This window comes from Erpetoichthys calabaricus, chromosome 2 (assembly GCF_900747795.2).
Source record: "Erpetoichthys calabaricus chromosome 2, fErpCal1.3, whole genome shotgun sequence".
Classification (NCBI taxonomy): Eukaryota; Metazoa; Chordata; class Cladistia; order Polypteriformes; family Polypteridae; genus Erpetoichthys; species Erpetoichthys calabaricus.
The window spans coordinates 250,552,814-250,579,969 of NC_041395.2; the positions used below are offsets into that span (position 1 = coordinate 250,552,814).

Genomic DNA, 27,156 nt, shown 5'->3' on the forward strand with positions numbered 1-27,156 from the left:
CATATAACATATTTATGTGAACCACCACAAAGTGAAGTTCCAATAAAGTGTAATAGAGAGCTCACATATCTACAATGTGAAAACTGGAAGGTATCCCATACAGTGTAAAATATATTAAAAAAATAGTTCAGTCTCGCTCATTCCCAAAAAACAATGTGACTTCAGAACCACAGATAAATTTCAGGTGTAGTGTAGTCACAATTTGGCTCAACACCTCAAAGGGCTAAAATTTTCTAAAGGACTACCAGTGTCCAGGTGTGGACACATATATTTCAGGTGTCCTTATTGTTTAACTCAATCAAATGTATATACAGCATATATACTGTAAGAAAAAAAACATACAAATATGAAGAGTTGGGGCACCAGTAGGCAACCCCTGTTGTTTATAATATAAACAAAACACTGGTTTATAAATGCATTGAAAGAAAAGTAAAACGTCATTGTAGACACAAATCTCCAAAATCGACTGCTCAAGATCTACAGGCTCTCGTTGATAAGGACTTCTGGCAGGAAGAGGCGAGTCCAGGCAGGTGGACACCGGAAGTGACGTCAAGGATGTTAAACCCATTAATCTTCCAGCTTGCAGAGGGGGAAAAGAAGAGATATTAGACAACAGTGCTTTCTTGTAAATTACCATTATCTGACCCTTTAAACTGCCTCCAATGTGCAAGCGTGTGTCTATATATTGTAAGCTGGAGCGCTGATCGCACCCTCAGAGGACACAGACGCCCCTGGGAAAAGCCCTGAAACAGCTGACAGTCTACCTTCACATTGCTCCTTACCCTTCTTACTTGTGCTATAACGTGCGATAAACCTCTCACGCGGTACTCCGCTTACTTAAAAGTATTGTGCAGCGCCTCTCAGCTTGGGAATTGGTTGTTTTGTTTTTTTCTCTCTCTCTCAGACATTCTCTGCTCCTGGCGGAACTGTCATCTCTGACTTGTCATGGAGCACGTTTAAACTTTTGAAAAGAGACAAATGTTTGTTTGCAGTGCTTTGAATAAAGTTCCTTTTTTTTTTCTACAACCTCCTGTGTCTCTGTGCAAATCTGTGACCCAATCGTGACAATACATACAAACATACATACACAGTATATAATCACACAATTTTTAATACTCATTTTTAGAAATCTAGCTCCAGACAGACATGAAGACAGATGCACAGAAATTTGTCTTTTTATTAAGGTTGATTACTATAATTTGAAACTCTTGGCTGGGGAATTTTCCCACCCTGTAAAATATAGTTAATACATAACCTTTAAAACAACACCTCTGCAAATAATTAACACAGTATTCAAACAGGACTTGCTCTCCACTTTAAATATTGATTCATCCATCCATTCATTGACTGAACTCACTTAATCCAGTTTCTGCACTACAAGGATTTGGAGCCTGTCTTGGTTCATGGCAGGAACCAGTGGTGAAGTGCCAGTCCACCACACTCACATATATTTAAATTATGTTTAAATAAAATTAAATTAAGTGCTGAATCAATTTAGAGTCAACAGACTGAAAAGCTACAAAGATACAGGAAGAACATGCTTCAAACATACTTTGGTCAAGCCAGGATCGAAAGCCAGTGTAAGGCAGCTATCATATGGTCTAAAGCTATAATTACTCGTACTTGCACACCAAATGCACCAACTGCAGCCTTCATATGCCACGATAATATACGTCTAAATTTAAAACCGATATGATGAATACAGTACATAAAATACTGTTACTGTACTTAGTTTACAATAGTACTAGGGTGTTGTACCATGTTAGCCATTATGAATGTAGAGAAAAGCCAAGCAAAATGACACCTTTTATTGGCTAACTAAAAAGATTACAATATGCAAGCTTTCGAGGCAGCTCATGCCCCTTCTTCAGGCAAGATGTAATACAGAGACTGAAGTTCCCTATGTTTATATACACACTCTAGGACAAGAAACAACATTGGTAAAGCTTTAAATGAGAAATTTTAAATGTAAAAAATTAATAGATTCATTCAGGCTAGGGTTAATTTAACAAGAGAGAAAAGAACAATGTATTGTCAAGATCTCTGGATAAGATAACTGTCCAACAAAGTCTTTTGAAGTTTGTAATGAGTTTTTTCAAAACAATGTGGCTCTGTAGACTGGTTGTTTGTCATTCTGAGAGATGTAAACAATCCTCATATCTGGCCATAAAACTCTTGTCTCTATTCAATCCATGTTGTAATGTATTAAATTTTAGCATGAGTTTAACTTCCCATTCTTTTCTCTCTTGCTGTGTTTTGAAGTTGCCCATAAGCACTGTGACTTTAAAGTCCCTCTCACAGTGTCCATGGCTGTTGAAGTAGTTTACAATAAGCTTTTACACCCTGAAATGAAATGTATGAGTGAGAGCAGATAACAACCAGGAGCAGGCAAAATCTTACTCAAAGATCAGGCAGGGGTCAGGAAACCAAGAAAAAAGAAAGGATACAAGCAACAAAACTAGAAATTAAAACCAAAATTGAAGTGAAGGGGTAAGTTGCCAAATGGTCCAAACACTTGTTAAAAATTACGAGTAACCATCGCTAGGAGTTTTCATAATTTTGAAATAAATTCAAAGCTTAGATGCAGAGTAATGTCTGCAGTCATCTTGCATAAGTGGGTTGCAATGAAATCATATATCATGTCACTCTCTAATCACATGACCAGCAACAGGTGCTATTGCTGCAAACAAGCATCAAAATGGCAGTGGTCACTATTCAAAATACTCAATAAAACTACCAAAATCCATCCATCCATTTTCCAACCCGCTGAATCTGAACACAGGGTCACGGGGGTCTGCTGGAGCCAATCCCAGCCAACACAGGGCACAAGGCAGGAACCAATCCCGGGCAGGGTGCCAACCCCCCGCAGGACACACACAAACACACCCACACACACACCAAGCATACACTAGGGCCAATTTAGAATCGCCAATCCACCTAACCTGCATGTCTTTGGACTGTGTGAGGAAACCGGAGTGCCCGGAGGAAACCCATGCAGACACGGGGAGAACATGCAAACTCCAAGGAGGGAGGACCCGGGAAGCGAACCCAGGTCCCCAGGTCTCCCAACTATGAGGCAGCAGCACTACCCACTGCGCCACCATGCCGCCCAACTACCAAAATGATTTCACAAAAAAGTTTTAATAAAAACTAAGTAACAGCAAAATGCAATGGACAGCGCTGACTCAGAAGGCCACCAAAACAGTAGTCATGACTGTTTTCATGACTGGAGATTGCATGTTTTCCTTGTGTTTCTGTGGATTATTTCTGGGTGCTTTAGGACATCATTATTTTTGACTTTTGTGCTCATCAAGCACCAGAATTATTCCATGCTACATTTCATCTACAGTCATGCACCAATTTACGGCTGGCCGAGTTGAGGGGATTTGTACTTATGGTTGACGGCCATAGGAAAACAATAGGGTAATAATGTTCTAGAAATTGCCAAAACTAGTTGCATTACTAAATCACAGTCCAGAGATTCAGGTTATGTTGACTGCAGATGGCCCAAATCATCTGTGTGTGAGTGAGTGTGTGTTTGGGCTGTGATGGACTGGTGCCATGTCCAGGGATTGTTGTTTTCCTGGGCCCGAAGTGTGCTAGAATAGGCTCTAGCTTCACTGTAACTCTGCTCAGTGGATTTAGAAAATGGATGGATATTTAACTTGCTTTAGAATACAGCTTTCAACTCCAAAATCTATATATACATTACCAGCCAAAGGAGGCATTTGAACAATATAGTTGTCTTACAGTTTTTAGAAAGGTCTTCAGCAATTGTCCTTCTTTAGAGGAGTCAAAGGCATTTTTTCTAGACAAAAGCTGGATGGTATTTCCTCAGTTTGTTAATTTTTGTTAATTTTGAAGATTTGACTTCAATAGATTCTGTTATTATCAATTTGACTATCTGTACTGTAAGTAGCTACCAATACTGCACCTGTTACACTCAGGTTTGCAACCCAAATTTTTACAGCTGTCTGGAAAGATGTGTCTACTTGTGGCCTGAGTTAGCAAGTATTATTTATGTATTGGAATATAGTATATTGCCCAGTATGCTAAATATAAGTGTATTAGAAGCAACCAATCTCACAGATCACAGGGTTACAGTGATCCCTAATTGTCTTTCAGTTACAATGACAAACCAATAATCACTCTTAATTTATTTACAAGTTAGGCATTAATCAAAACAGGGAAGAGAAATGTCCAGTGTTAGGTTAACTAATGTATAACTTAATATAACTTCTACCCATTTTCAGAACCTCTCTTTTTAAGTAAAGGATACAACATGTAATATAATAGGCCTATTGACAGGTACTTTATAAAAGCTAATTTAGTTGTAGCAGGACTGATTTAACAATTGTGATTTTTCCTTGTAAAAAATCACTTAGAGATCACAAATAATACTTATAACCACTAAAATGTATAATTGTCAATATTGATATGATAGTGGTCAACTGGCAAACCCAACAACAAAACACCTCTCTAGCAATGCTAAAAAAATTATTTCCAGGTTGGTTTGGGTACATTGCTCCTGTGTCCTGGTCTCTGATTATTCCACTGATGCACAATGTGCATGTGATCTTTTACTTTCCTTTCCAACTTGCTTTCTCTTTAGCCCTCATCTGAGTTGAGATGCAAGATTTTATCATAATCAGATAATAACAATAATAGAGAAATGTGAGTTCCTGCAGTTTATTGCCCACTATAGCCATGGCTTTGCCCTTTTTTGTCTTTGTTTTTGAAATAATTTGTTATGACTTATTGACATGACATATTCCAAGAACAAAAAGAAATTCAGTTGTAAAAGCCCTAGACTCTGCATCCATTTAAATCAAAACAAATATATTTTGACTGTAGCCTACTATGGAACAACTCTAAAACCAAAGCACACTCAAGGAACAGTTATGAAATGCTCTTCCTAAATGGAGCTTAAATGGGTATTGAATTACATAATTAAAAATACAAAGCAACAAAGTTACCACAATGTAACAAGCAATCATGAAAAGAGTCAAAAACACACTCTAATAAAACAAAGGAATGTATTAATTCAAATGCATTCCATTTAAAGCAGCTTAATCTTAAATCTACAAAAGGAAAAAGCTCATAAATGCAAGAAACAGTTAAAAATATTTTAGGTTTATTTTTTCCTTTTAATATGAATGCTAACTTTTGTGAAATAAATTAATTGCTTTCAAACAAACATAACTGTGACAACCTAACTTCTTTACTAATGTGTACTACTGAACCTTATTTGATTTGAGCTCAAAATGATTCTGCTACACCTACATATACTGTACATACATACACACACACACGTACAGTATATACAGTCATATGAAAAACTTTGGAAAACCCTGTCAGCCTGCATAATTTTTTAGTCTAATTTCAACAAAAAAGATAACAGTAGTATGCCTTTCATTTCCTCGGAACATCTGAGCACTGGGGTGTTTTCCAAACAAAGATTTTTAGTGAAGCAGTATTTAGTTGTATGAAATTAAATCAAATGTGAAAAACTGGCTGTGCAAAAATTTGGGTCCCCTTGTAATTTTGCTGATTTGAATGTAACTGCTCAATACTGATTACTTGCTACACCAAATTGGCTTAATTAGCTCGCTAAGCCTTGAACTTCATAGACAGATGTGTCCAATCATGAGAAAGGTATTTAAGGTGGTCACTTGCAACTTGTGCTTCCCTTTGACACTCCTCTGAAGAGTGACAGCATGGGATCCTCAAAGCAACTCTCAAAAAATCTGAAAACAAAGATTGTTCAGTATCATGGTTTAGGGGAAGGCTACAAAAAGCTATCTCAGAGGTTTAAACTGTCAGTTTCAACTGTAAGGAATGTAATCAGGAAATGGAAGGCCACAGACACAGTTGCTGTTAAACCCAGGTCTGGCAGGCCAAGAAAACTACAGGAGCGGCATATGTGCAGGATTGTGAGAATAGTTACAGACAACCCACAGATCACCTCCAAAGACCTGCAAGAACATCTTGCTGCAGATGGTGTATCTGTATATCGTTTTACAATTCAGCGCAATTTGCACAAAGAACATCTGTATGGCAGGGTGATGAGAAAGAAACCCTTTCTGCACTCACGCCACAAATAGAGTCGCTTGTTGTATGCAAATGCTCTTTTAGACAAGCCAGATTCATTTTGTAACAAAGTGCTTTGGACTGATGAGACAAAAATTGAGCTATTTGATCATAACAAAAAGCGCTTTGCATGGCGGAAGAACAACACCGCATTCCAAGAAAAACACCCGCTACCAACTGTCAAATTTGGTGGAGGTTCCATCATGCTGTGGGGTTGTGTGGCTAGTTCAGGGACTGGGGCCCTTGTTAAAGTCGAGAGTCAGATGAATTCAACCCAATATCAACAAATTCTTCAGGATAATGTTCAAGCATCAGTCACAAAGTTGAAGTTACGCAGAGGTTGGATATTACAACAAGACAATGACCCAAAACACAGTTCGAAATCTACAAAGGCATTCATGCAGAGGGAGAAGTTCTGGGATGACCGTCACAGTCCCCTGACTTGAATATCATCGAAAATCTATGGGATGATTTGAAGCAGGCTATTCATGCTCGGCAGCCATCAAATTTAACTGAACTGGAGGATTTTGTATGGAAGAATGGTCAAAAATACCTCCATCCAGAATCCAGACACTCATCAAAGGCTATAGGAGGCGTCTAGAGGCTGTTATATTTGCAAAAGGAGGCTCAACTAAATATTGATGTAATATCTCTGTTGGGGTGCCCACATTTATGCACATGTCTAATTTTGTTATGCTGCATATTGCATGTTTTCTGTTAATCCAATAAACTTAATGTCATTGCTGAAATACTACTGTTTCCATAAGGTATGTCATCTATTAAAAGGAAGTTGCTACTTTGAAAGCTCAGCCAATGATAAACAAAAATCCAAAGAATTAAGAGGGGTTCCCAAACTTTTTCATATGACTGTATTCTCCTTCCTGGAAACATGTTGTCTTCTTATTTATATGGTCACATAAAAATTCATGTGGACCCTATTTTCAAAGTCTATGTGCAAGAATTCTGAAAAAATTTAAAATAATCTACACACAAGAATGCCGGAAAGATGAAAAATAAAATGATATAACACCATTTGCAATTTTATTTTCAAAGTCTACGTGCAAAAATGCTGCAAAAATTTAAAATAAAATGAAATAATAGCATTTGCAATTTCATTTTAAGCTTGAACAGCAAAGAAGCCACATGACTATCTATCTATCTATCTATGACTGAAAAGTAAAACGCAAATAAACACTGGTGCCACCTGCTTCTCATTAAATTTTCATTTTCAAGTTAAGTCACATGATTTTGATCTTTTCACCTCCATACTGTGAGTTCCACAGCAAAGCTGTGTCACAAAATCTGAAGACCTATCTGAAGTAATTAATGTGCCTTAGTTACAATATTTAACATGACAAAAGTTAACCTTTTTTACATCATAATTTCATTTATTTACACTGAAGTGGAAACTGGATGCTTTGTATTTTTGTTTTGACATGTGCAGAGGAGAGATGCTGAGTATATTGGGAGAAGGATATTAAGGACAGAGCTGCCAGGCAAGAGGAAAAGAGGAAGGCCTAAGCAAAGGTTTATGGATGTGGTGAGAGAGGACATGCAGGTGGTGGGTGTAACAAAGCAAGATGTAGAGGACAGAAAGATATGGAAGAAGATGATCCGCTGTGGTAACCCCTAATGGGAGAAGAAGAAGAAGTATTAAATAATTTACCCCTCTACAGTTTTCACCACCTCCTCTTCCATCCCATTACCCTATAGTTGATTGACACTTCGATCAGACTCTATTGTTATAACTTTTTAAAATGAGGTGATATGATAGTGATTATTTTATTCGCTATGAAGACCTTCCATCCGTAATTTTTGTTTAATTCATGCTTCTTTTTCCATCATTTATAAGAAACTGCAAATGGTGTTATTTCATTTTATTTTTCATTTTTACAGTATTCCTGTGTGTTGACTTTGAAAATTAAATTGCAAAAGAGAGATTGCATCTTCATTTTTACAACTTTAATTTTCATTTCCTTTATTGTAGAAAATACCTCCCAAAGTGTGGCACCCAGCACAAAGACAATTTCATATCCTACTTATATTACTTATTTACTAGATATGTCTTAGTACTGCTGCCTCACAGTAAGAAGATCATGGTTCACATTCTGGGCACATTCTGGGCACTCCAAGTGTAGAGTTTGCATGTTCTCCATGTGTTTGCATGGGTTTTTTTTTGGGTTAGGTAGATTGCCAGAGCTAAATTGTCCATAGCATTTGGGGATTGTTTCTGCCTTATGCCTGATGCTTGCTGCGAGAGACTCCATCATCCTCATTGTCCTGTTTTAGATGAGCAGATTTGGAACATGGATGGAATGATGGATGGAAATTATATTCGGCATGTAATAGAAAACAGAAGAAAACTGTAATAGAAAAATAGAGCTGTGGGTTATAAGAATTTTAAATAGTTAAATTACTGAGGTAAGTGTATTACTTATTTTGCACAACATATGGTGGGGCACTAGTCCTAAGTACAGATACTTCACTGTAAAACTATGTATTCAGAATGTTTACAGGTCAGTTTTATCATCTTAAACGTTAACATTATACAATGTTATTGTCTGTTATTGTCTGTTGTATGTGAATTTCCCCTTGGGATTAATAAAGTATCTATCTATCTATCTATCTATCTATCTATCTATCTATCTATCTATCTATCTATCTATCTATCTATCTATCTATCTATCTGTCTGTCTGTCTGTCTGTCTGTCTGTCTGTCTGTCTGTCTGTCTGTCTGTACTTAAAATGACATTTATTTGCATAATAACCAATAGCAGCACATACAAGCAATATGAAGAATTATACCGGTACATGAATTATACATGAACCTGGGTGGGTTCATGAAGTCTTGATTCAGTTCCAGATGACATTTTCCTGATGAACTTTTTACTTTAGTTCAGATTATATATCTTTAGTTGAAAAATGAAAAGAAAGAGATCTTCTCCTTAAATTGACGAAATTCTAGGCAGATAGTAACCTCCATTTAAATGTCTGTGGCTCCTTTCTAAGAATCCATTTTTTGCAATTGAGCTGAGCTCTCTACGAAAGTGACAGAAAACTACTAAACTCTCCATTTTTACAACAAAGCACCAACTGAACTAAACTGACTAAAATAACTCTCTATGATAAAAGTCTAATAAAAGGCAGTGACTCTTTCTGTCCACTTCTTGCCCAAAGTAAGCACCTAGCTTTGTTTCCATTTGCAGAGCAATGGTTTCTTAAAACAGTGAAATTGGTACCAATTCATTATCATACAAACTCAAGGTCCATTCCCACAGGAATCAAAAGTTGCACTTTCAAACTAAGCAAAATACTCTGAATCGTGTTTCTCCTTTTAGCTTTAACAGAATACACATTAATGTGCAGCATGACAAGCCTTTTAAGTGTAAGCCTTAAAACCTGGAATTTGTGATTTTGAAAAGAATAAAGCATCCCCCATACAAGGTCTAAGTTTGTCTTTTGGATATAAAATACATCAATATTATATTCAGCAAACAAGAACACTTGAAAACAACAGTTTTATAGTTTGTTTTAAATGTGAAACAATGGGGATCAATTCAGATATAATCCAACTAAGTCAGAAGAAGTACAGCAAGAACACGACAAGTTGCACTCATATTAGATAAGAACAGTTCCTTCAAGGTGTTTCTTCACTATTACTGTCACAAATTCTTTTACAAAGGCAGTAGAATACCACACAAGTATGAAACATTGCAATAGCTCCCCGACTTTGATGCGTACAGAATTGATTGAAATACTGTCATTAATCCATCATGATTTGCTTATGTCTTCATCAGGATGCAAACCTATGACATTGGCACTATCCTAGCTTTTCCACAAGCTCTGCAATCACTAATAAGTTACCAAATTCACGTAAAGCTTGAGAGTTTAGTTGTATTTTTCACTGAAGCTCATTGTCATATTGTATCTTTGCAAGTTGATTACATTGAGCTCAGATCACACTTATGTACAGGGCTTACAGGGCTTCAAACAAAATCCATGTTACACCTTGTATATTGTATCTATTACAGAGTGCTCACCAAATGCAATACATCTTATTTGTGGTGAATTTTAAATGTCTTGCTGGCCGATTTTACAAACATTTATAAACACCTTTACAGATTTAAAAAGGTGAAACCAACTTCTAAAAATACTCTTGGCATTAAATCTATACATATTTAAGAATCAGGCATTTTTCCTGAAGTCAGCACAATAGGTATTGTAGAACACAATGTCAGAATATCTTGAACGAGTAGCTTTCAGTTACATGCCCTAGGCCAGTGCAATGACAGCTGGGAATTGGCTGGTGGGACAAGTAAATACATTTGCACCTGGCCAGAATTGTTTAATGGACGGACTGATAAGACCAGAGGATTGGGTGTTGTTCCATTTCCCCAAATGCAAGGTGGCAGTGTTCCTCATATGATAACCCAGTTGGGACACTTGTATGGGTGCTTGGGACTGGAGGCATTCCCGGGTCTGGCTTAAAAGGGAGCCTGCAGCATCAAGGAGTCAGAGTCAGGAGGCAACAGGCTACACTCAACGGAGTTAGAGAAAAAAGAAGAATTCTGTATTTTTGTTATGATGTACTTGTTATTGTGACTGATTTCTGGAGAGGGGATTGCAGAAGTGCCTTAATAAAAACTCTTTTATTTTATTCCTATAACATGCTATACAGTATTACTGTGTCTTGGGTTTGGGCTCAGTGGTGCCCCCTTGTAGTCACACCACCTATAACCAATAGTCACTCCTTAGCCTAAACTGCTCCTTATAATGACGATATTTATTCTACATTTATATACTGTACGAGAAAACATTCTAAAAATCAAATCTAACATTCTTAGCTTGTGTTAAAATTCTAAATATACAGCCAGTGATCCACAATAATCCCACAGCCTGGAAGACAGTGTAAAGGCAGGCAGACTGACAGCACTGATGCTCCATAAGTGACATGCTTCACTGGCTGCATAAAATTAAAGTATTCGCTGTTAGGGGTGTTCTCTCCAGGCTGACATTAAGGTGAATTTACAAGACTGTCCTGCACGGTGGCTGACATTTGTTGTACAGCAGCAAGAATGTGACTCTAAAGAACTGTTGAGAGAGGGAGAGAGGCATCAATGTAAAGGAGAGCTCTCCTGCAGTATTGTTAAACTACATGTACAACTCCTTACCCTACTGTATATTAGGAATCATCGTACTAGACATCTTTGAATCAGCAAAGTGCTATACAGATTTTCCCCTTATTGTAGTTAGTACTGTTGTTTGCAGATGGGTAAATCAGCTTAGATTTGAAATGTTAATAATAATAATAATAATAATACATTTTATTTATATAGCGCCTTTCCCATGCTCAAGGCACTTACAGAATATAATAAAGAACGGCAGAATATACAGTATATAGCATTGTACAAACCAGATAAATAAATAAAGAAGATTAAGACAGTAAATTCTGAAAAAAAAAAGACAACATAATTGATGGTCTCGCACACACACACACACACAGGTTACATTGGCATCTTGACAGAGAAGTAAACTGAGAGAAAGGTAATAAAGTCAAGTAGAGCTAAAAGCCTTCCTGAACAGATGAGTTTTGAGGTGTTTTTTAAAGGAATTCATGGAGTCAGCTGACCTGATTAATTTTGGTAGGTCATTCCAGAGTCTGGGCGCTATACAGCTGAAGGCCCTGTCACCCATGGAGTGTAGATTAGTGAGGGGCACAACAAGATTACCAGAATCAGAGGACCTTAGTGGGCGGGCAGGCACATAGTGATGGAGGAGGTCACTGATGTAGTTTGGTGCGAGGTTATTTAAAGCTTTGTAGGTTATTAGTAGGATTTTATATTCGATTCTGTAGGACACAGGGAGCCAGTGAAGACGGAGCAGGATGGGTGTGATGTGCTCGCTGCTGCTGGTTCGAGTAAGGACTCTTGCAGCTGAGTTTTGAATAAGCTGGAGCTGTGATATAAGATTAGAAGGGGCACCTGCCAGTAGGGAATTACAATAATCGATGCGGGATGTGATAAAAGCATGGACAAGTTTCTCAGCGTTAGAAAAGGAGAGGAAGGAGCGAACACGGGATATGTTACGGAGGTGAAAGTAAGAAAGTTTCTTAATGTGATTTATGTGGGTGGAATAAGTGAGGGAGGAATCAAAAATGACACCAAGATTTTTTACAGTAGAGGCAGGTCTGATGAGATCACTGCCAAGATGGACTGGGAAGGAGCTCATTTTATTAAGTTGCATTTTAGTCCCAATTTGCAGGAGTTCAGTTTTATTGCAATTTAATTTTAAAGAGTTCTGCTCCATCCAGGTTTTAATTTCACTAAGGCAGGTTGTGAGCTGAGAAAGCTCTGATGAAGTTCCACTTTTAACATTGAAGTAGAGCTGGGTATCATCTGCATAAAAATGATAACCCAATCCATAACTACGGATAATATGGCCAAGGGGAAGCATATAAATACAGAAAAGCAGAGGACCAAGGACAGAGCCCTGAGGGACTCCTTGTGTGACTGGCGCTGAGCTGGATCTACTGTTGCCAAGACTAACAAACTCTTGCCTATCACTCAGATAGGACTTGAACCACTGGAGGGCAGTGCCAGAGATACCCAGCATGTTCTCCATTCTGGACAGTAGGATGTCATGTCTGACAGTGTCAAATGCTGCACTGAGGTCTAACAGAATTAATATGCTAGTTTGTCCAGAGTCTGCTGCCATAAGCAAATCATTGGTTACCCGTAGCAGAGCAGTTTCACAGCTGTGCCGCGCCCTGAATCCAGACTGAAAGGGTTCCATCAAATTATTAGAGGTTAGGTAATTGGTGAGTTAGGAAGCTACAACACGCTCAAGAACTTTTGACAGGAAAGGTAAGTGGGAAATAGGCCGGAAATTGTTAAGATTGTCAGCATCAAGACCAGACTTTTTTAACATTGGGGTTACAGAAGCAATTTTAAAAGTGAGTGGCACGGAGCCAGTGTCAAGGGATGAGTTTATTATTGTTGTAACAGTCGGGATTATGGCACGAAGGCAGGATTTAAGTAGTGTGGTGGGGATGGGGTCCAGTACACAAGTAGTCGGCCTCATCTTACAAAGCAGGTTATTAACAAACGCAGAGGTGACTGGTGAGAACTTAGAGAAGGAGCTGGATGGAGTGGGAAAACAGGGAGAGATATAAACAGATGATATATTTATGTTAGTTGAATTATTTAGATCTTTAATTTTGTTACGGAAAAAGTGGAGGAATTCCTCACAGACTTCAGTAGAAGAGGTAGTTGGACCAGATGCGGGTTCGAGTAGTTTATTAACTACAGAGAACAAAACCCTTGGGTTATCATGGCCACTTTCTATTATTCTGCCATAATGGGTGTTCTTGGCAGAAGTTAGTGCTTCTCTGTAAGCTCTTTGGTGGTCAGAGAAAGCCTGGATGTGCACGGTGAGGCCAGTCTTACGTGACATTCTCTCAAGGCGTCGGCCAGCTGCTTTCATAGATCGCAATTCTGAGTTATACCAAGGAGCTGAGCGCTTAAAGGAAACCTCCTTATGTTTTAAAGGAGCTGTTTTATCTAATGCTGAGTGAAGGGCTGAGTTATAGTGGTCAACAAAACTATCTAGTGTTGATGGAATAGGTGCAGACAGTAAAAGATCAGAAATGGATCCAGAAAGGATAGAGGGACAGATATTTTTAAGGTTTCTGTAAGAAATTTGTCGTTTACAGGTAAGAGGTGGGATAGGTAATGAGACAGTGAAAAATACTGCTTTATGGTCAGAGAGTCCCAAATCAGTGCTGTAAATGTTGGCAACAGATAGTCCAGAAGTGCAGATCAGGTCCAATATATGACCGCCAGAATGGGTTGGAAAATCAACATGTTGTGTCAAGTCAAAACAGTCCAGTAAGGACAGGAATTCATTTCTCAGTTTAGATGTAGTAATGTCAATATGGATGTTGAAATCACCAAGAAGCATAATTCTCTGAGAGTAAGAGCTTAGGTGGGTCAAAAGTTCAATCAGATCGGATAAGAAGGATGCATTGTATTTTGGGGGACGATAGAGAACAATGAGTGAGACAGGACCTGATTCCATTATTAGTTTAAGAGCCAGGCACTCAAAAGACAATGGGCAGTCAATTGGGATTCTTTTAATGTTTAAGTCTTCTCTGATAATTACTGCCAGCCCGCCTCCTTGTCTTGAGCTGCGAGGCTCTGAGTGGAAAGTGAAACCAATTGGAGTCGCCTCTGTGAGAGACGCAAATTCATTCGGTTTTTGCCAAGTCTCCGTTAAACACAGAATATCAAGTTTGGTGTCAGTGATGAGTTCTGACAGTACCAATGCTTTGCCATTAAGAGACCTCGAGTTAAACAGTGCAATATTACATAATGAGGCTTCTTTCTGCACAGAGCCGCAATCAGGGTTTATTTCCACATAATGCAAATTTGGCACACCGACAATTCTATTTCCAGGGTCATGAGAAGGACGGCGTATTCCTGAGCAAATGCTGCCGGTGGTCTTTTCATTCGCAGCCCGGCGGTGGCGGCGACCTGACCCGCGATGTATATATTTCGGGCGCTGCAAAATACCGGCGTCCTTTAGGATGTTGCAGTCAGACCATTTGCTCTGGACAAACTGTTTAATAAGAAGGAGTTTGTCATGAGAGTATTTTAGCATGATACTGGGCAATACTTATCTGAATAGCAGTGGAGAAGCAGCACAGCACAGCGGAACCGGTAGGACAGGCGGGTGTGGTAGAGTAGGTGAGCGGCGATAGTAAAGCAGCAGAAAGCATAGCATGAGGAGGTAGCAGGAGTTGGAGGTTCCAATACACAGCCACAAACTGTAACGCTTGGTAATTTCAGGCGTGATCGCCCCGGAGCCAAAAGCCAGATTAGTATGAATATCAGATCAGTTCCCAGTCGTAGAGTATTGTAGGATGAAACGGGAGCAGATCAGCAAAGCGAATTTAATATAATCACGGAGACAGATCATCCCAAGGTCCTAGATTGCCAGGCACAAAGAAATGCTTGTAGGTTCTCGTCCCGTGATCCACAGACTCAGCTGTTCCCAGTCAAAGTAAAGTCCATAAAATCTGTAAATATAAGCCAAATCCATACAATTCGAGTCAGCTGTATCCACGAACTATACGTACAATAAAAGAAATAAGACAAACGTAAGAAAGTGTAGAATTAGGCGAATTTTGCGAAAAGTGTTGTTTACAGGGAGGAGCGGCAACAACATGCGTGCGCCAGCGTCCCCTCACCTGAACATTAGCTTAATATACATGTTAGCTTAAATATACATAATTGACCTGAGTTGTGTGGGTTGTTGTTAATTGTTAAACATGGAATTTCAGTCTTTTCGGTAATATGAAGGTATATTTTGTTGAGCTTTAGAAAGGGAATAATATTAGTTTGGCCCAACACCTGGCATCAATAATTTACTGACATCAATGGGGGAGTGTACTGCCTCTTGACATTTCAGGCCATTTTGTTGACAATTCTATTTCTTATGTGTCACCACAACTGTGACATTACCTTACTTTTAATTGGCATTGCTTTGTTTTATCAGCATACCACATTAATAGCATTCATTTTTTCTACACTTGAAGTTTTTAAGTAAAATGACATTTAGGGTGGCAGTGTGGTGTAGTAGACGACACCACAGCATTATGGATATAGCATTTTGGATTCAAATCCAGTGCTCAGTCAATGTTCAGGTGAGTTATGCATATTCTTAGTGTTGTCTGTGTGGGTTTTCTTCCTGATATCTCAGTTTTCCTCTAGCATCCCCCAAAGATGTACAGGTTAAAATAATTCCTGATAGACCCAGTATTAAGTGTGTGTGTAAGGGGCTGAACGGTTCAGCTGTTAGAGATTGGTGCCCTATCCAGAGTGTCCTGCTATGTACCCAGGGACACTGAATTAGATTAATCAGGTTTTAGAATGTTATGTTATGAAATTAGAGGCTCAAGTATATTTTCATAATATTATTGACAGAGTGAGAAGTTAAGCAATTTGGGCAACGTTTTCCATTCGAAAAATTACTCTATGTACAAAAAATGCAAATGAGGTGCTTTGGACATTTCTGGGAGTAGTAACTGAGTGTGGTTGTATGTGTTCTGTGGAAAGAAGTGTAACAGGGGCCCCTACATTGGTTGCCTCTACAGGACAGTAGCGTGTGTGCGAGAGATCTAGTCTAAGGTCATAGAAACAAGAACGGCACTTTTTCTTCTTCTTCTGTAGCTATTCTGTTGTTTATAAATGGGGTCATTTACTTTAGAAATTCTCCAGTCCTACCGATGGCAGCAGACAGACCCATTATATTGTGTATTATATTTTCTGTATTATAGTGGACAGGCAACACAAATGTTGTTTCACTCTTTAAGTGACAGAATATTCCCGACTTCAATATCAATTTCGAGAATCGCCATCTCATTTTCAGGGGAGGAGTGTGCTTTGAGTCAGGAGAAGAGTGGAGGAAATGGCTCAACTGGTGGTTGGTAGAAAGTTTAGAATAACTTATTAAATGCAAGTGCTTGTGCAGTTACAACCTATCAAAATATGTTGTTTTGCTTTTGTTTTTATCTTCTTTTTAGAATTACTCTTTCATTTCTCCCTGTGTCTTTATTTTCAAGAAATGGAATCATTTTGTGTGATTTGCCAATTAGACTTTATATGAGAGTGCCCCACCTCTTTTTCAAATGCCTGTGACAAACTGACATCCCATACAGACATGGTTCCATTTTATCAAAATAAGTTTAGGCTCCTTAGAATCCCATTTTTAAAAAGCAATTTCTCAAATTGAACTAGGTTTGCTCTGCCTTATTTGCACGCTGCTTTGGTTTACAACACCATCTAGTGGACAATTATGCCATTCCCATTTTATTATGGAAAAATAAAAACACCACCTGCACTAGTTATAAGAGCTTAAACTAAGACAATAAATGGAACAAAAATAGATACTTAAAAGCAGATTCTGTTTTTTGAGGGATAAGATTAAGAATTGCTGTTAGTGTATACAGCACTTCGAAACACATAATTATATACAGTGTTTATTATATACTAGGGGCTAGGTCCAGGCAACTTCACTAACTCAAAAGAAAAGAGTAACACTAATGAAGGAGAGTATCATTATAAAGGGCAACAGGAAACCTGAGACACACTTATGCTGGTGCACAAGTGAGATAAGCAGTTACACTTTCCACATTCTAACAATCAATTTTCCTGTTCTCTAAATTATTTTTAGTGACTTTTAAATTTCATTTTTGATTTATATTTTTGATAAATATCTTTGCTCCAGAGTTCACTAAAATGTACTATCTGACTGACAGAAATATGAAAAGTTATGTGGAACACTTTTAAGTCTGAGAAAATGCAGTTCAGATACAGTTTTTACTAAAACTTGTTGGTCTGAGACCTAGAGGAAACTGAATGAAAAAGGGTTTATACATGCCGATTAATAGGTGTTCTTTCCTGCATTTCTATGACCTCTGACATGCTGTCTTGTGCTGAGTCTATAAAAATACATATTTTGACATTTCCATTAAGATTATAAAATTTGTATACATCATTTTGAAATCCATATACTGTAAAGGTGAAAGAACTGAAAAGGAATTTCCAAAACTATGTGGAGTACTTGTGGTTTGATGATTTAATGTCAGGACAAAAAGACTGAAAATGTGGTCATGATTATGATTATTATTATATATTGACAATTTTATTCAAGACAATGTACAATACAGCTTCAGGATACATTACAACCAATTATGGATTTGCTTTACAGGTGGAGCAGAGACAGGATAAATGACTTATTAAGTGTCAGAGAGCGAGTTAAGAACATAAACTGAACTGGCAGCCTTGTGTTATAAAATCCAGTGCCTTAGCCACTGTACCTTTAACTTTATAGACAAAATCAATAGCTCATTATTATCTCACATCCTTTTAAGCGTCAGTTAAATCATTGGTCAGCAGAGGGAGCACTTCTGCAGTGTTTCAATAGTTTGTGGGCTAATCACTCGTTACTATTTCACTCTGGTCTGTGACAAATTCTACAACTATACTACTGTACAAAAAAATCTTTCATACAAGCTATTTTTACAGAATGTCCATATTTCTTTTGTCCAATTGCCATTTTTCTCCTAGGACCATTTCTTAATTGGCAGTTAAGAATTGGCGGGGGGAGTCAACGGGGTTTTAGGGAGTGTAAGACTGTTAATTGCTGTTATAGTGTTTGTGAATTATCACGCATGCTCTTTTGAATAAGAAAAAGAAAGAAAAAAAAAGAGTCCAGATATGGTTCCTGGTGGGAAGAGGAAAATGGGGGATGTTATGTTCTCTGGCTGGTTCTGAAGGAGTGTGAATAAAACGGTACTGTTTCCTGCTATTGGACTCCATACAGTTCTTGCTGTTCTCAAGTCCAGTTGCCTCAGGCACGCTTACAATATGGCACCATTTAAATTAAATTGCTTGCTTTATAGGTACATTCGAATATAATGTCTGTCTGTCTATTTGTCCGTCCATCTGTCCACATGAAAAATTGAGACCACCTGTTGAGATGTGGCATACTTATTCTTCAAAGAAATTTATTGACACAGTTTAATTTTCATTCAGATTGCACTGTCTGAAGTTTTAAAAGTCCACAATTTCCCATTGAAAAGCATTGGCGAATTTTCAAACTCGTCTTAAAAACAGGGAAACATTCTGTGTGATGTCAACTACAAATTGGTCTACTGTTTAAATTTTACCTTGAACATGTACATTTTTTATATTTTCAAATTTTACTCATCTGACTGCTTGATGCAAGTGAGTCAAACACTGGGCTGAGTGCACGCGCAAACAGCTCACACAGCCCTTCTCCCACTGCTTTATAGGAAAGTTAACTAACAGGGCACAAAAAAGTTCACTTCACTGGAAATGAATGGAAGGGGAAAGCAATTATGTAAGCATATATAAGACTAAACTGATTAAACAATATTATCAGCAATTTGTTACTGTAAAGAACTGATGTTATCAACCTACAGCTAAATGGTGTTTGAGGAAAAGTGCAGGTGCCATAACTGATATAAGCATAGCACGGCTTTAGAAATGGACAGTGGCATCATGGGACTGGGAGGCTTCAGTGGCTTAAGCCTGTGATTTTTGGTGTGCAGCCCTTGGTCTTTCAGTCCCAGATATACCTGAACAATCTCAGCAAGCCCCTGAGTTTTTAGCCCATCATGCACCATTCGTATTCCAATTATACAACAAATTTATTTATAAGTTTGTAATTATTTGTATAATTTTAATGAATTACTCAGTTTTAACTAATAGATGGGGAACCTTTTTTCTTTAATAGGGAAATACTGATACTGATTTTATGCTAATATTAGCCATTTTGTAATAACAGATGATTTCAGTTGCTGATTACTGGATACGGCTCTATTGGGTATACTTTCCAAAATGCGATGTTTAAGAAAATTGAACAATAGTTAATCACAGACCCTCCGCCACTAGCACACATCCATTAATGGCGTTTTCATATTACTTGAATTACAATGCTATGTATGAAAGCCACTGAGCTACCACCAAGCCTATGTGTGCTCTGGTTTTAACTTCATTATAAAGTGTTGTTAAAAACACATATTTAATAGAGTCTACTAACACATGTAATTGCATTCTATTATCACTATTACTTTTTAATATCAATAATCAATAATAAAATATTTAATACTCAAAAATATAATAATTGACTTTTGGATGGTGTAAATAAAAAATGTGAAATGCTCCAACTTTCATATCAGTTAACTTATTCGCTGAACGCACCTGAATATTACGCCATGTCTATATTGTCTAACTTGTTATTTCATTGTTGTGACATAAACACCTGCATTTGAACATCAGACTTTAAAATAATATAAAATAAATATTTCTGAAGATGTTACTTTTTTCTTTTCTTTTTTTTAACAGAATTTATCGGACAGTGATCTTCAGAACTTTCATTTAATTCACCAGCCGTAAGTAACCACTTTTTAATTTATTTTTAAATTTCACTTAGAGATAACATACTTAATTCACTTTGGAGTCATAAAGCCCAGAGCTTGTCCTGGCATCATCGAGTACAAAGTAAAAACCAATCTGGAAGGGACACCAGTCCATTACAGAGTCCACACTTATTATCACATGTAGCCAATTTAGTGCAGACAATTTAAACTATAAGATAGATGAATCAGAGAATAATAATTATATTTAAACTGAAAACATAGTATATTGTGCAATTAAAACTTTAACAGAACAGAAACTAACAAATAAATAAATGTCTAACATACTACAAGGCAGATGAAGTTTGGGAACAAAACTTATGTTAACTGCATTTTTATCTATTCTACTTTTTCAGCACTAACCATTGTAATATGTAGTAACTGTAAAAGCAACCAAAGGCAAAGTCTTCTAGAATACAGCAATTATTTTAGGATGGTGGTGTGCTGTTCACACACACAAGGCGAAAAATGAGATTAAAGCTATCCTCATGAAAGTGAGTCACCAGATGAATCATGAAAGTTTTGTTTACTGCTTACTTTTTAGAGCATTTCATCAAATTGCTGGGACAGAAAGAGGAGATATTTTCCTAGGAAAACATTTTTCTGATGAAACACAAAAAATAAACATAATTTGTACTGTATGTATACTAATTGTAGGCAGCTAGTGAAGATGTAACCTAATTAGTCCTTAACTCATTAAAAATTTGTTGCCACTCCTTGCTTTGAAAAACATTTTCATGATTATTTAGGAGGGTGTCTGAAGCTATCATGGCCAGAATTTATGTTTTAAAAATACCATCACAGTCTACACATTAATAAAAAAGTAAATAATTTTCAAAGAAAAAGCTTTCATCCCAAAGACCAAACAAAAATGAATATACAGTAGTACATTTATTAACAGCCAATATTATATGAACAGATTTAATCAAGTTAGTTTTTAGAATGGCTGTTGACTTTCTAATCATTTTTTTTATTAATGTACTCAAGAAATTTTGATCAATGTCAAATAACATAATGGAATTTTTGCACTCAAACAATGCCAATGAAAGTATTTCCCCACTGACTAAAATTCTAAGTTACAATGTATTTTTTCACTTTAATGTTATACTTTTAATTAGAACTTAATTAGAAATAAAGGACAAAGTGAGCAAATAATACATATTTTTATAACTTTTTTTATCTTGTAGCTATTGATAACCAATAAATACAAGATACAGTCTGTCATACTGCTGTGAGGAAATTTCCACCCACTGCTTGAAGAAATGCATCATCTCAGTGACATTTGTGGATTACCAAACAGGAACTGCATATTTTAGGTCCTGTCACGATATCTGAATGGTGTTTTGTATATGGACTGTTACTAAGGCATTCCAAAAATATACACTTCTTTTACTTGTTAAGTTCTGATTTGGCTGGCATTATGGCGCATTGGTAGCTCTGCTGCCTGCATGAAGTTTGTATGTTTTCCCTGTGCCTGCATGGGTTTCCTCTGGGTGCTCCCATTTCCTTTCACTTTCCAAAGACATTCAGGTTAGGGGAATTGGCAACACTAAATTGGCCCTAGCATGTGTTTGGTTTGTGTGTGTGTTTGTATTCACCCTGCAATAGTTCCTGCCTTTCCTTCCAATTCTACTTGAAACAGGCCCCTGGACTCCCTGTGGCCTTTGTCTGGATTAAAAACATTTGAAAATTACAATTTCTGATGTAGCCTTATTTGTATTATATGAATCAGGTAAACTATATGGTTCATATCCATTTCAACTTCAGCTTTCACATGGGTGCTCTAAATATTTCCTGGAGTTTACTCATTTCCTGAAGAGATTGTATCTCTGTCACATACGAATGGAAAAAAAATCAGGACTGATCTACATTATGAACATAGTCTATGATGAATAAACCAGTCAAATAATTTCACATTTCATTGGTCTTAAACTTCTTATCAGACCTTTTGTTGATCATTCAGGTATATTTTAGCCAAGACTTACACAAGTAGTCATTTTAGTGTATAGTAATTTTCATTTTATTTAATTGCACTTTTCTAGACACTCAATAATACATTACAAGACAAAACCATAAACAGTACAATTAAGCAAACCAATATATAAATAAAACACACATCTATTAAAAAAATATAATAAACAAATGGTAATCGGAACAATATAGAATGATAAAATATGTCTCTCAGAAGGCAATTCTGAAAAGGTTAGTTTTAAGAGTTTTTTTTAATAAAGAAGTCTAGGTATAATGCGTGTGAGAGTTAAAGGACCAAGGAGCAGCAAAAGTAAAAGCCAACCTCCTATAGAAGACAGACAAACTGATGAGACAACAAGAAGGCAAGACGTAGAACAGCGCAGTAAGCGGGCCAGTGCATAATCTTTAAGAGGTTTTAGCTAATACAGTACTTGCCTGGAAGCCAATGAAGTTTGAATAGAATAGGGGTAATGTGACTATGAACCTTAGTTTGACTTAATAAGTGTGCAACAGAATTTTGATCTACAGTAACTGCAGCTTATTTACAAGTTTAGCCAGGATGCAAACAATAAAGCATTACAACAGTCTAGCCTGAATGTAACAAATGCATGAATTAGTGTTTCAGTCACAAAGTGGGACAGTGAGGTAAGGAATCTCGAAATGTTATGAAGGTGATAAAAGGCAGAATAGGATGTAGTGTTAATGTGAGATTGAAAAGACAGTATTGTCAAAAACAGCACAAAGGCTCTTGACTTGAAAGTATTATTATCGATACAGATGATAACATTTCCAAATTTTAAAAAGATTAGCTATAGAGCCCTAAAGGAGAATTTCAGACTTTGCATTATTAAGCTTGACCAGATGATGCGCCACCCAAATTTTAATATCATGAAGGCAACAAATCAAAGACGGTAAGGAACAAACCTGAGATGGTTTTGTAGAAATATAAAGTTCAATGTCATCAGCCTAACAATGAAACTGAATACCATGATCACCCATAATTTAACCAGGGGAAAAAGGTAAATGATAAAAAAAGGGACCCAGTACTGAACCCTGTGGCGCACATCATGGGTAACTGATAAATTATGAGAAATATGGTTATTCAAATGAATTAACTGAAATCATTTAGTTAAGTAAGTCTGAAACTATGTTTCAGCAGTAGTCAGGGCTCACTTTAAGCTTGGGGTGAGCAGGCACCAGCCAGGGGTGTTATGACTTGGGGAGTGCCAAAACTCATCAATACGCCTACTCCTCTCCACCCTGCAGATTCAAGCTAATCTCCAAGAGGGACCTTCCCCACCCTTGTCGATTTTACTTATGTTTACTTATGTTTGTGAGGACAATCTACAAAGGGGATGCCGTTTCTTGATTTCGCATGTGGTTCTGAGGTCACAGAACATGAAGGGGGAATCTCTTGAACCCAATAGTGCCTATGGGCATCATGTACTCTTGATCCAACCATGGTAGTGCCAAGTTATACCCAATGAAGACAGGCATTCCAATAACTGTGTTTGAGAAACTGTTAAATGAAGAACTAAGGTCAAGAAGTTTTCTACAATCAGCAGAACTGGAGTAGATCATTTGTTACTCTGACCAAAATTGGTTCAGTACTATGTTTAGAATCTAACACCAGATTGAAAAGGTTCAAAATATTTATTAATGTTCAAATGGCACCATAGTTGGAAAGCAACAGCACATTCTAAAATTTTGGCAAGAAATACAAGATTGGAAATAGGAAGATAATTGCTGAAATTGTTGGAAATACTACCAGCACTCTGGAGAATAGTAATTTTAAGATAATTGGGCACTACACTAAATGAAAGGGAAGAATTAATAAAATGTTATGGATCTCATTTATGGTCAATGTTTTTATGATGATGGAATCATGAACATTGACATTAGTTGAGACATGGTTTCATATAGGCTTTCATTTTTTGTGTGTGAATTTGTAGAATGTTTTATGCCTTGCTCTTGGAGATATTTTGACAAAATAGCTATTCTTTGGATGAATATCTATAACCCCAAACTTTTTTTATTTGAACAATATGGTTGTTACTGTAGTTTAATGGTGCTTTAGAATGTCAGAAAGGGCTTTGTATAATGTACAGATGAATAGACATGAACAATTTTTCTTCTGGAAGATTTCTAAAATTCACTTTAATCATTGCATGATGTGCCTTCAAAATCTGTGCACTGGCAAGTTTATTCTGATGATAAGGGCCAAAGATAGTAAAAAATTATATTGCACAGAATGGGCCTATATGAGGCCTGATTGCTAACCTAAGTATTCACAACATTTACCCTGATTATCATTTTGATTGGGTTGAATTCAGTAGTAGGACAATAGCTTTTTTGTACCTGAAGATTGCATGTATGATTACTTTGCTCAAGAAATACTCTAAAGAAACTCCCAACTTTGGTGTATTTTTTACCTCATTGGTCCTCACTCTGTACACCATTGCAACCCACAAAATGATCTGATCAATTTCACTGAGAAAAATATGCAATAATACAAAAAAGCATAAAGGGCACAAATGCTTACATACTTGAACAAAACAGCAGATAAAATCAAAACATCCATAAAAAAATCATGTTTCACATATAAAGCCATTTAGTTGTATGCTCTCAACATCCTAAACACATGTATCTATACTAATAAAAGGCAAAGCCCTCACTGACTGACTGACTCACTGACTGACTGACTCACTCATCACTAATTCTCCAACTTCCCGTGTAGGTGGAAGGCTGAAATTTGGCAGGCTCATTCCTTACAGCTTACTTACAAAAGTTAGGCAGGTTTCATTTCGAAATTCTACGCGTAACGGTCATAACTGGAAACTCTTTTTTGTCCATCTACTGAAATGGAGAGTGGCTCCATAGACGTGGGAGGCGGATTTGCGTAACGCATCATCATGCCTCCCATGTAATCACGTGAACTGACTGTGAACGCAGTTAAGGGGAGCTACTGCGGAAACCAAGCACAGTGAAAACCATAAGTTTAAATTAACTTTATAGAAACACTCCCGCCGTTTGCAATACCATATTCGCGAGATACAAGTTTAATGAGAGCAGGCAGTCAGCTAAAGAAGGGAATGAATAAATAACTATAATCGTAATAAACGAACAAAAAAATATAAAAGCAGTACTTCGCCGCTGCGATGCGCAGGGATATAAATTAAGTTTATAGAAATGCTCCCATAGATAACCACCCATATAATCAGATTGGGATTCATACTACGAATGCCTGCAATGTAATTACCCCGATCTACATGCTGTCAAATGAATGAACCACACGCCGTAGCACAACGTTAGGGGCTTTGCCTCTAGCGCTGACGTCCGAGGTTCCATTCCCGTAATGGAGTGCAGTGAGTGTGTACGCCAGATGAGCCCACAATTACGGTGAAACACGTGTCACGTACTAGATGACTTTGTAACAGAGTTAAAATTGCTGGAGCGAGAATCTTTTAACTGCCAGGTCATGTTGCGTATTCTCTGGTAGGTACACCAAAAAATGTATACATTTATGCATGTAATGGGCAAACAAAAAATGTACTATACCCGAAAGCACTGCAGTAGTACTCAATGTATCTTTACTTCTTAAATGTTAACGTTTTACTGTTTAATAATTTATACGCTTCTTATATGTTGTTCAAATTCTTTTATCAAAATACCAGTAACAGCGCACTGCACGATAACGTGGAGTGAATACACTTGACATAAGCCATTCATGTTATTTATCCTCTTTCTCTGTACATTTGCCGTTCGTTTGCTCAGAGGTTGATGCGCTTGATGCTTACTAAGCAGCTCTTCACCCTAGCGTCCCGCTGCTTCTCATCTTTCGTCGGCATCTTTTCACGTTAAAACTGATTAAGTTACTTTTTGTATGGCAATAAATTAGTATGTTTTCTTTAATTTTTCAGTTAAGCTGGCACTTAAGTCTTCACTCTGCCTCAACAATGATTAGCGAAGGTGGTAGGGAATGAAAACTGCACCCATACACATCCGCCCACAGCCGCCCTGGTGCGCGCAGCTGTGAGTTCATTCTACAATAAAATAAAATAAAGATAAAAAGACTAATAAAATCATCACCCAGAAGCGGATAGTAGACGTGACGTAGTATATGTGTACCAAATTTCAAGTCAATAGGTGAAACGGTTTGCGAGCTACAGGTGATTTAAAATCCTAGACAGACAAACGAATAGCCACGGAACCTGTTTTTTGTCCATATACTCTAATGGAGGAGGCGGAGTCACATATCGCGTCATCACGCCTCCTACGTAATCACGTGAACTAAAAACAAGGAAGAGATTTACAGCACAAGTCAAACGCGGGAACGAAGGTAAATGACGTTAATTGTTGAGTGTCTTTTAATACTGTGTGAGTATACATATTAACACATGTGCAATTAAACGTGTGCATTTACGGGGTGATTTCTCAGGCTTAAAAGCTCGCCTTTTATTAAAGAGGGAAATGCAAACTGTTTTCATTCTGAAGGGCACAAACCACATTAGATTTCATGCTCAAGAGTAAACTCAGCACACAGCTTGGTCATATTACAACCGATTCATTTTCCTCAGTTTAAAAAGGTTTACTTTTCTTCTTAATAAAAATTTTAAAGCAGTACTTCACCGCTGCGAAGCGCGGGTATTTTGATATATATCAAAATATATCGCATCATCGCGCCTCCCACGTAAGCACGTGAACTGACCCGCTGCCGTTTGCAATGCCATATTCGCAAGATACAAGTTTAATGAGAAGACACAAGGTATAAACGACAGTTTGGATCACTTTGTAACAGAGTTAAAATTGCTGTAGCGAGAAACTTTTAACTGCCGGGTCATTAAATAAACCCGTGGACATCGCAACATCACACAAGACAGTGGCTCACGTGAAGTGACTGAACGCAGCAGGAGTGATCACTTCGATGAATCAAACCTGTTCAAAAAACACATTACACAATTGATAAGGTACGAAAACAATATGAAACCGATTGTGGATTTGCGTACAGCCACTGAAACTTGACGGCACGAGACTTCAGGTCACGTGTCTGCAAAAGAACGTCATTGAGGCAACTATTTTTACTGGCGGTGGCT

General features: G+C 37.4%; 1 protein-coding gene across 39 annotated transcripts in view; it reads left to right on the forward strand.

The window, feature by feature from the left end:
- The window catches only part of blnk (B cell linker), a 374,165-nt gene that overhangs the window by 88,730 nt on the left and 258,279 nt on the right, over window positions 1-27,156 (forward strand). For all 39 annotated transcript variants that reach the window (XM_051923822.1, XM_051923832.1, XM_051923826.1 and 36 more), the window contains exon 3: window positions 20,022-20,068. In XM_051923822.1, the coding sequence (XP_051779782.1) occupies window positions 20,022-20,068 (47 nt within the window). The remainder of the gene's footprint in view (window positions 1-20,021; window positions 20,069-27,156) is intronic.